Raw genomic sequence first — 11,268 nt, 5'->3', positions numbered from 1 at the left:
GCAGGGTTCCCTGCACAGGCTTATCATTCCATGATGGTTCCTCTTCTTTCTCACATAATCAGTTGTGACCATCATCCTGGTGTACTCATGGACCTTGCTGTTTCATCCTTGATGGTGGTTCTGACACTCATTAGTGCTCAGACTCATTCCTTCCTTATGGAGGAGGTGGCTAATGTTTGCTCCCTTTTGTAGTCTGTATCCATATCTAGTCTTCTTAATGTTCTGGCTAAAAGGGGGTTCGGGCCTATGCCTATACAGCAGTGGGGACAGAGCATCTCCTTGGTAAATCCCACTCTTGATGGTGACTTTCCTAAAGAAGGCTCTTAAGGTCCTGTCTTGTATAGTTCTAGGCACTCCAGGATCCATGCATGAGGGACTGATTCACAGGCTTTCTTGTAGACAGTCCAGGCATAACACCTGGACTGTCTACAGTGCTCACCCTGGTCTTACAGCCTCAAGAAACTGCTCTATCTATCAGTAGCTGGCGTTTCTGCCAATTCCTTACTGGGTCCTGCTTGAGATTTTTTTTGTTGGATTTTGGATGTATGATGGTTATTCTGGTTGAAAGCTGCACAAAGGTAACTAATTACACCATAATTATTTACTAATATATAAACCAAAATTGTATGTTACTTATTATTTTAACTTTTTTCAATTGTTGGCATGTTTGTACCTAAATTTATTATTTATGTTTAGTAACGCATACTTTTTAACCAGGTCACTCATTGCATAACTACAGGACTTATTATTAGCCAATAGCACCGTGCACTGCGCATTAGTGCAATATTATCCTATCAGATTTGCTACAGGATTTAATTCAACCAATAGTGGTGCGCCGGAAAAGGACAACAGGAAGTAAATGTTGTCCGGTCAGGGGCTGTCACACGGAGCAGTATAGACGCTATGTAGTAGCTTATTTTCGTAACCGTGTAGATAAATGACTTTCTGTGTTAAATGGGAGGAAGTCTACCACTCGTACATTAACTGTATTTTATTATAAAAGCATTAAGCTCTTCGGGGATTCCGTCTTCAGTGCTAGAGAGCTAACGCCGGGGCTAGCTGCTGAAGTTAGCGTGTTCAGCCAGCTAGTCTCAGGCTGCCGCTGTACGCCAGGAGGGAGGAAATATCCGAAATGAGTGGCTCTATTACGGGGTACCGACCTGCTTAACCGACCTTTACATCAGGTATATTGTTGCTGGCCTTTGATTCTTTAATAATGGTGAAAGACGCTTTTTAAATTAGGTATGCGCTATAGTGCTGGTGAGTCTTTGTGACCAGAGCAGTAAATGGGAATTGACAGTGAGGCTGCTGGTCAGAATCCGTTCATATACCCTGACACTGGTCGTGTCATGAGAGTGTTTCTATAATAGATTATGGTTAATAAACCGGTTGACTTACAGGTGATGAAAAATGGTAGCCACCATCATCATCAGATGACTTTTACAGACGTTGAAAAGCCCGACATACCGGTTGTCAAATGGTTATCACATGATGAGTGTTTTTTTTTCTTCTCTACCATAGAAACGTTTCCATCAGCAGGATCAGTTAGTACTCATCGTAATACTCTCTGTTCCCTGTCGAAAGTGCTACTCATCAGTTTCAGGGCAGGGTGAAAAAGGTCTCTGGTACTTTCCTTAAGTGTTTTTCAAATTGTGAAATCAGAATCAGAATCAGAATCAGAATGGGGTTTATTGCCAAATGTTGAGCAGGTTTACAACATTAGGAAATTGCTGCGGTGCTTCAAATGGGCAGCTGTGGATGATTACTCGGATTTACTCTGACAGTTTGGGGTTTTTTAATGTTTCTTTGTGCTGTTTGCCCTTGATTCTGACTTACAGATGTTAAAAAACGAAGGATCTTACTTTGTTCTTGTTTTTTTTCTAGAGTTAAACATCCATAATGAAACAAGGAAACCTGTGAACTGCTCAGGTCCTTAGGCTGTTATCAGATCTCTCAAACGCAAGCATATTGTTTTCAGCAGAAAGTATGAGTGTGGATCATTGACAGACTGTATAATGCAAGAGGACTAAAAAGAAAATTGTGCATATACAAACATGTTTTTATTTTACTTAACCAGACAGACAACTCAGATTAAACATCTCTTTCGCAATAGTATCCTGGCAACAGTTCAATCAGTTATACAAGCTGATGATACAAATACACAAGGGAGGCTTCAAATGCACATGTGATTAAGAAGGTGCAAAAGCAAGCAGCTTCCTCAGTAGTTATTAATAATGACCTTACAGAGTTTTTAGAAAAATATAAATATCTAGGGGCACACATTAAAATGATATTCAAATACCAGTGACATTTACATAAAAGAATACAGCAATTATAGTAAATGTGGAAGTTGGACATAGAATGGGTCTTTTCGTTTCCAGCTCTCTGTCTTAGTCACTGCGGCTCAGGTGGCTCAGTGGGTCATCTGTCAGTCAGCAGGTTCCTTCACCGTTTAAGTCTACCTGCGGAAGTGTCCTTGGGCACTGAATCCAGAGTTGTACGTGCTACTTCAGTTTTATTGTGTGAATGTTAGAAAGTGATTAGCCATGGATAACAATCCTCCTTCTTATAAGAAGTATTATTTAATGAATGACTTTGATGTTTTCAGGGGAAATAAAATTTGTTGCAATTACATACCCGCATACATCAGCTAAAAATTTGACTTCTTCTTTTACCCTAATGGTTTATGTAATTAGTCATTTATCTGCCAAAGTGCAAACTCTGCCTCTTTGGTTGTTACCAATTCCGTTTTAACAATAGAGAAATTGGGTTGAGTTTGTTTGTTTGTTTGTTTGTTTGTTTTTAGCAACATGAAACATGAAAACAAGACAACACTCCCCACAACCACCAACACAGCTGGTCCTCCTATTACATCAAACAGAAAACACACAACCAGGTTTCAGGAGAAAAAAATGTTAGAGCATACAAACCAGAAACAGGTGCTCATCTCTGAAGGCAGTGTTGAAACTGAAAATGTGTACTTTAGTTAGAATCTGCTAAACAATGAAAAGTTTCTCTAAATTTACAGGCTAATAATCAATATATAAAAGGAAAATACCATAGAAAATGATCAGTACAGGATTCATGGAGCCTCTGAATCTTACTTTTTTTTTTTTCCAAATTGCTCTTTACATCAAGGTAGAATGTCAGCATAAACAAAACTATTGAGTGGAAATACACCAGGCACTACAGAGGATTATCAGTATTCTTATACCGCCAGACTTCAAGACCTGTGGGTGGTACTTGACCAGAAGCAAAAGGCATCAGTAAATGTATATTTAGCATTCTGATTACAGAATGGAAACTTATTACTTATTACCATCACATGGATGACAAATGTCACGTCTATCCGTTGATAACTGGATATATGTGACAACGGCAATGTAGAAGATGAAAAACATTCAGCACTAAATATTTCAAGAGGCTTTTCAAACCTACAGTTTAATTTGATGAAACATAAAATCCACTTGTGTTTATAAACTAGAAATAACAGGGAGATTTCAGACTTCTGTTAAACAAGATGGCACAGATAATTAAGAGCCAGGAAAAATCCAGTGTAACTGTGTGCTGTGTATTCAAAGAAGAAAAGCCACTTTTAAAATGAGTTTAAATCCAAGTAAATATTTGAGTTAATAAGTATATGAGTGGCAGGATGAGTGTAAAAGCGTTTTGAGTACAAGATGCATCAGTAGTTAATTTTTTACCTAGATTCTTGTGTTGTTCCTCTTTTTCGTTCATTCATCAGTTCTGTGTCGCAATGAGGAGCACAAGAGGTAAGCTCTGAGGTCTCGGAGCCATGAACTCAGTTTCCCCGAGTGCAGCACAATACGTAGGGGGAGTCATGCAAGATGAGCTGGTGGACAGGGGGAGGCAGCAGCAGCCCATGGAGCGGCAGGGCAGCTTTGGAGTCAGGCCTCCACAAACTCAAGGTGCCAGCAGAGAAGCCGCCGGGGAGCTTGACGAGATGGACAAACTCAAGGCCAAACTTATGTCAGCGTGGAATAATGTCAAATATGGTTTGTAGTCAGTTTAAAGTAATGAAGACTGAGTGTTGGATTTTTGTTTATATAGAGGAGTACTGAGATTTCTGCTTTGAGAATCTTTTTTGCGCCTCTGTCTGCAGGCTGGACTGTTAAGTCTAAAACCTCCTTCAACAAGATGTCTCCTGTGACTGTCCTGGGTCACTCCTATCTGCTTAACAGTGAAGGTAAGTGCTAAATGTATTCATACATCTTAAAACTATTTCCTCTCTAGAGAAACGTAAAGAAGAATAGACCCCAGGTGTTGTAGTGATGTGTGCTGTGGCTAACCACACTGGTTAACCGTTTCCTATTTAAATGTTTATTTGACATGAGAAAGCTGAGCAGTAGGAACTAAAACAGACAAAACCTGCGCTTTTATTTCCAAAATATTATATGCAGGTATCATAACTGAGCTTTTTCATCATTTAAAATTAGTAATACAAACAGCTTAATGCTTGAACAAAGTGCTAGAGCTCTAAATATGTGTGTGTTTGTGTGTCTCTTGCTCCACCTCTCTATTTCACTCCCTCTCAGATGAGGTGGAGCGGTTCCGCCTAGCGTTTGTGTCCAGGATCTGGTTGACCTATAGGAGAGAGTTCCCTCAGCTGGAGGGCTCCACCTGGACAACAGACTGTGGTTGGGGCTGCATGCTGCGCAGTGGGCAGATGCTGCTGGCACAGGGGCTCCTGGTTCACTTGATGCCCAGAGGTAGAACTCTCCATCTGGTACACACATTTTTACATTTAAACATAAGAAGTGTTCATCCATTAAGAATATAAAATATCATAAAAATTAGGTTGCGGCACTGACCAAGATGTGTCCTCACATATAACTCAAAGCTAAAGATGGTCCGTGTCTCATTTCTGGTTTAGCCAAGAGAGATACCTGAGTAGAGGGTGCAGGAAGCTATGAATTCACCAGGGTATAACCTGTGCTAATCTCAGTGTGACATTTGTCATTCATTGACTTTGTACTCTGGAACTGGCCAGTTAAAGACCATTTAATTTACTATCCCAGTTCGTCGCCCGTCACCCCTCGGTCAGTTACAGAAAAAGTTAGGTGTCATTTCCAGATGAGTGAGCAGTGTCCTCGGTTTCTCAGTCACATCAACCACCACTATGATAGCAAGGAGAAAACCCTCAGGTTTGGGATCTCGCCTACAGGTTCCCACATGGTAGCCATGTCCATCTTTTATATACAGTCTATGGTTGACTCAAAAACTGACAACCCATCCTTTCTCTAACTCCGTTCTTTTGTTTTATACACAGTTTTATACTGTTTTTTTTTCTGTGTGTATACTCATGTCTGTAACATCCTCTGATCGTTTAAAGTCTGAAGAAAAAAAATAAAATAAATACATTTTGTTTCTGTTTTTCTAGACTGGGTTTGGCCAGAGTCTCAGCAGCTTACTGATGTGGACTTTGAGGTATTCCGTCCACGTTCCCCAGCCCGGGCTGGAGGGGTCCCAATACCCTCCTTTGGCTCTCCACGAGGTTCCAGCACCCCTGAGAAATCCCTGCCAAGCAGTCAGGCACCTAGATGCAGCCAGAAGAAAAGGGTCTACGAGTCCACAAAGGACAGGCAAGAGCACATCCACTCCAGGCTTGTTACCTGGTTTGGGGATCAGCCCCCAGCACCTTTTGGCGTTCACCAGCTGGTGGATATTGGCAAAGGTTCGGGGAAGAAGGCTGGTGACTGGTATGGCCCCTCTGTAGTCGCACACATACTACGGTAAGGGCTCGTTTTTGCAAGCAAGGCTTTTCTGTGTTCTGAAATCATTTACACAGCTGTTAAGCATTTCCAGAATTATGGAATTGTTTTCTTGTCCCTTTCAGGAAAGCAGTGGACAAAACATTTGTGGTCACAAACCTGGCTGTATATGTGGCTCAGGATTGTACAGGTGAGATTTATAGAGCAGATATTTGTTTAGCTTAATAATGAGAAAAGAGCAGATTGATATTTGCTTTGCACTAAGAGTGTAAATACACTCACCGGTCAGTGTTTTTGTACATCTAAAGTTAAAAGCATTTATCAGAATTGGGGATTAACAAACTTAAAATGTGGCATGGTTGTTTGCACCAGGCGGGCCGGTCTGAATATTCCAGCTGATCTATTGGGATTTCCCCACACAATCATCTCTGGGTTTTAGAGAACGATCCAAAGTAAAGAAAAATATCCAGTGAGCAGGAGTTATTTGGCCAAAAATGCTTTGTGGATACCAGAAATCAGAGGAGAGTGACCCGACTGCTTCAAACTGATTGGAAGGCAACAGAAACTCAGATAACCACTCATTATAATTTAAGTATTTAGAAGAGCCTCTATGAATGTAGAACACTTTGAACGTTGAAGGTAATGAGCTACAGCAGCAGAATATCATGCCAGGGCCACTCCTACCAGCTAAGAACAGGAAATTGAGGCTAGAAGTCACACAAGCTCAACAAAACAACAGAAGAATGGCTTGATGAGTCTTATTTTTTCCTGTATCATTTGGATCCTAGGGTTAGAGTCTAGCATAAACAACATAAAATCGATCCTGTCAGGTTGTGGTGTAATGGTGTGGGGGATAGTTTCTTAGTACCGACTGATACCTTAGGCTACGGATAGGCTGTATAGATTTGAAAACTGCGTTTTCGTCTGAAAACGCTCCGCCTCCACTGGCGTTTTCAGTCGTTTTCACAGAGTTGTGCGTCCACATTGAAACGACCCAAAACGCTTACGTTCCAGTCCTGCGCATGCACAAAAGCGAGTGAGAATTAAAGAATTTGAAGAAAAGCTATCCGGAGCATGTACAAACTGATATTAATCATTTTTAGGGCTGTCAGAATTGAGAGCAATCAAAACAACTGCTGTATAATGCACTCCGCTATCTTTGTTTAATTGGTCACATGACTGCACCACATGACTAAAATGCGTCATCGAGACGGGAAAACGTCGTCTCAGTGTGGACGGGAGGCCAAAACGGAGAGAAAACAATGCGTTTTCAAACAAAAACACATTAGTGTGGACGTAGCCTTAAATTTCACATGAACCAAGCACCTTTGGGATGTGGTGGAACAGGAGATTTGCATTACAGATGTGCAGCTGTCAAATCTGCAGCAACTCTGTGATGCTGTCACATCAGTATGGACCAAAATCTCTGAATGTTTCCAGTGCTTAGTTCAATTTGTGCCGGAAATAATTAAGACAGTTCTGATTGCAAAAGGGAGTCTAAACCAGTACTAACTAGGTGTACCTAATAAAGTGTCTGCTCTCTACATCATGCCTGTTTTAACCCTCACTGTTTCTGTGCCTTGTAGTGTACAAAGAAGATGTGGTGCATCTGTGTGATCGGTCACTGAATCAGACTTCTTCCAATCCGTCCAGTCAGGACTGGAAGTCTGTTATCATACTGGTCCCTGTCCGGCTGGGAGGGGAGGCCCTCAATCCATCCTACATCGATTGTGTCAAGGTCTGTTAACCATCCAGTGCCTGACCCCACTTCCTAAAGGATTTTAACTGTCTAAACTCATATTAAAAATATTTGTGTTCATTCTCAGAACTTCCTGAAACTGGAATGCTGTATTGGAATAATCGGAGGCAAACCAAAACATTCGCTGTATTTCATTGGTTTCCAAGGTGAGGATTGCCAAAAACATACTCTGTACATTTATTTTTTTTTATCTTTTTGCATAAATCCAGCCGAAGCAAGGGCAGCTAGGGAAGAACTGACATTTTTTGCTGTTATGCTCCTCTGCAACCCGTATTATTCTTGCAGTGGCGATGCAGGAGCCACACATTCTCTCAGGTGTGGATAATGACGCGCTGCTTTGGTGCAGAACTGCTACTTCTGCTTATCACGCTCTGCATTACTCTTCACGACACTTTACTCTTAAACTTAGGATATCTAGAAGCATAAGTAAAATGTGCTTTTAAAAACTGTGGTGTCATTTGTCACTTTGTCGCTTATTAGCTGATTGCTAATGTGTTTAACTGCTACCTGACAATGGTTTAAAACCCTTAAGGCAAAAAAGCACATCCCAAATAAATCTTCACACTACAAATGGAAACTTCCTGTATGAACCATCACAAAGCCTCTCTGAAATTAAAAATATAAATTGTGCCTTTTGTATCAATGTCTAATATAATATTATACATATGTTTTGGTGGTTTGTTAAGGAAGTAGAGTTTGTAACTTACAGCTTTGGGCTTCTGTGGTAGTTGTTACAAAGGTCAGCAGGAACAAGCTGTCTGAATTATAAAAAGTATGAGAGACTATTCATCATTTAACTATTTGATTTATTGTTTTATACTTGGATTCCTCTCTGTCTGGCAGATGAGCAGCTGCTGTATCTGGATCCTCACTACTGCCAGCCAGTGGTCGATGTCAGTCAAGTTAACTTCTCACTGGAGGTTTGCTGCCTGCTTCATTACTCTTCTCTTCTGTCTGTCTGGCTTTTATCTCCTTTTTTTTCCTGGGATCATATCATATGACTTCAAACTCATTCACGGGTCATTAAAGATAACATGTCTGCTTAGTTGGCTCTGATCTGTTTATTGTATGACCCATGTCTCCTTTTACCACTCTGCAGTCGTTCCACTGTAGCTCTCCTAAAAAGATGCCCTTCAACCGTATGGATCCGAGCTGCACCATCGGTTTCTACGCCAAGAACAAGAAGGACTTTGAGTCTCTATGTTCTGCTGTCAGTGAGGTGAGTTTTTGCAACCTCCTCACATTTTTGTGGCTCTGATTTAATTTATACAACATACTAGAAATGAGCAGCATTTTTTTTTCTTTCTTTCGTAGAGATAAATCTGTCCTGTTTCTGACAGTTAAATATGTTTGAGTTGGTTTGGAGGGAAAAAAAGCAATATTAAGCCATCACTTTCGGCTCCAGAAAGCTGAATAATCATCTTGCTGTTTTCATTTCTGCACAGATACAATTTCAATAGCTCAAGTTACACAAATTTTTCAAGCAAAGATTTCCGATTTTATTTTTTCTGAGTTGAGGTCAAAACATGAGACTTGGCTGCTTTTCTTTGTAATGCCTAACAGTCAGTTGAATACGAGAGCAAATGTAGAAAGCGAGTGCTACACAATCGAAGCAGGTACTGTATGTAGATCTTCATATTCCATTCAAATAATATATGTGCCAAGGATGTAATTGGTTTGTTTGGGCTTTTGCATTAAAATTATTACATTTTTCACCATTGCTAGAGCTTGGCCCAGTCTTGAAGTGTTCTCAGTAATTCATGCATTAATTTTTAGAAGTATTATTTACCATTGTGGGAGAACAAAATTGGAATATTTTCCCAAAACAAATTTAAATATAATAAATTGGGAGATATCGTTATGATAGTTTGAAGAAGAAAAATGTCAAAAACTGATTTTTTTTTTTTCCTCTTTTTCTCTGCGTGCGATATATTCTGTTTTGTTTTTAAGATTATCTGCTTTAACTGGACTTTGTTGTCCTTCCAGGCTCTGTCATCGTCGAAGGAGAAGTATCCTGTCTTCACCTTTGTGGAGGGCCACAGTCAGGATTATGGACTTGAGGGTCACAGCAGCAATCACAGTGGACCTCCAGCTCATATCCTGCCTCCAGGGAGACTAGGCAGAAGCAACAACAGAAGAAGCAGTGAAGAGTTTGTCTTCCTGTAAAGCTCTGAGGACGATGCTCTCCCATCTGTAGGGTGCAGAAGTGGACACTCAATTGCCTTTAAAAGACTTGATTCTGTCGATGCTGCGGCTGCAAGGCGGGCACAACTCTTTTGTGCTTTGTCTTCCTCACTGGTCAACACGGCTGCTGTCATCACCTCTGTGTGGGTGGCGTTATAAGCTAACAGGCATTAGTGACTACTGGCTGGAGCACTGCTTTACCTGACGAAGGTGACTTCAAAATGGATAGAAACGTTTTCAAGTACTTGAAATGTTCTTGGTTCATTTTATCAGACGACGTCAAAAAAAGCCTCAGTGGTGTCTGCATCATCTTTAATTGGCTCACTCGTCTGCCCGATATTGTTCATGACTTGTATTATATCACATTCCCTCTGCTGAATATTTTTTTTAATTTTTATTCTTTAAATTAATTAGATTTAAGAATGTGTGTTTTGTGTGCGAGTGAGTGTTTTGTTAGTGTAATTTATTTGTCTTTTAAATTGTGTTAAGGATTATGCCGTGTTACATCCCAGATAAATTTCAGATTCTTCCACGAGCGTCTTGAACAGCTGTAAATTCATTTTTAGACATCGTGGTCTCAAGCCCATGCACTTTCAGCTCTGACTCTTTATTCATTAAGGATATGAAAATCTGCAAGAAATCTGCTGTTACATTGTTCCTGCTGCTTAAAGAACTAAAGGTCAGGTATAAAGAAAAACAATGCCTAAAGTTGGAGATGACTTTTGTATTTTTGCCTGTCAAACTGTGGCTTAAATCATTCCCGCTATACTATTATATAAACATGTTTGCAAAGTAAAACACCCAGCTCTTACTTATGTACGTGTTCTAGATTTTACCTTGCACAGCCAAGGTAATGAGACAAACCGAAGCTGAATGGAGATCTTTTTTTTTTTTTTTTTTTTTTTTAATTTATTTTGTTGTTTGCTTGATTTTCAGACTTCTGCTGCAGTGTCTCTGTGTTTTTGTTTGTCCCCTTTTTCTGTAAAAGCTACTACTGCAAGTTGCACTACTACTGTTATTGAGTTTATTGTCCTGATTAAACTTCAGACACTGGAATTACAGTACATGTTACTGCGTTTTTTGTGTAGATTTGAACTGCAGGTATATACGCTGTCAAAGGAACGAGAGCGATGGGAAATGATCAATTCAATGTTCTGTAGTTAGCAGGGTCAGAGCAAATACGCTTGTTGTAAAGTTTATGCAGCAGATGCTGAAGTAACATGTGGCATATAATTTCATTACTCACACCTTGTTAATACCACGTTGGAGCCCTCAACAAGGTGCTGGAAACATTCCTGAGATTGTTGTCCATATCACATGATTGCATCGCACAGTTAATGCAGATTTGTAGGTTTTGAATCTCTTGTTCCACCACATCTCAAAGATGTTGGACTTTGAAGGCGATATGAGTACAGTGACTTTATCATCAGTTCAACAACACCAAGGCAGGCTGTGACATTTAAATAATATATGATAAATATCCTCCACATCATTACGCCACCATGACACCACTTATTGTATTTTAAATTGTGGGGGAAAACAAGCATGCAGTATGTATTTTTTTTTTTTTTTTTTTTTTTTGTGCTTTACAGA

The 11,268-nt window shown here is 40.1% G+C and overlaps 1 protein-coding gene across 1 annotated transcript; it reads left to right on the top strand.

The window, feature by feature from the left end:
• Positions 1–841: 841 nt before the first annotated feature.
• Positions 842–10,736, top strand: atg4da (autophagy related 4D, cysteine peptidase a). Its single transcript, XM_082535039.1, has 11 exons — positions 842–1,184; positions 3,746–4,016; positions 4,124–4,207; positions 4,557–4,730; positions 5,402–5,753; positions 5,858–5,922; positions 7,319–7,470; positions 7,559–7,637; positions 8,335–8,411; positions 8,591–8,710; positions 9,478–10,736. The coding sequence occupies exons 2-11, from the start codon at positions 3,797–3,799 to the stop codon at positions 9,655–9,657; spliced, it is 1,503 nt and encodes a 500-aa protein (XP_082391165.1). The 5' UTR covers positions 842–1,184; positions 3,746–3,796; the 3' UTR covers positions 9,658–10,736.
• The last annotated feature ends 532 nt before the right edge of the window (positions 10,737–11,268 follow it).

This window comes from Aulonocara stuartgranti, assembly GCF_965226115.1.
Source record: "Aulonocara stuartgranti genome assembly, chromosome: 6".
NCBI classification, from domain to species: Eukaryota; Metazoa; Chordata; class Actinopteri; order Cichliformes; family Cichlidae; genus Aulonocara; species Aulonocara stuartgranti.
Note: the sequence above shows the minus strand (reverse complement) of the source record. Positions and strands in the feature narration are given on the sequence as shown.

What these genes read in the sequence shown, in the direction of transcription:
- atg4da (XM_082535039.1), top strand. Translation starts at nt 3,797, where the DNA reads ATGAACTCAGTTTCCCCGAGTGCAGCACAATACGTAGGGGGAGTCATG. An exon ending in CTATCTGCTTAACAGTGAAG is followed by an intron (nt 4,208 to 4,556) that starts GTAAGTGCTAAA and finishes ACTCCCTCTCAG; the next exon opens with ATGAGGTGGAGCGGTTCCGC. An exon ending in TGTGGCTCAGGATTGTACAG is followed by an intron (nt 5,923 to 7,318) that starts GTGAGATTTATA and finishes TGTGCCTTGTAG; the next exon opens with TGTACAAAGAAGATGTGGTG.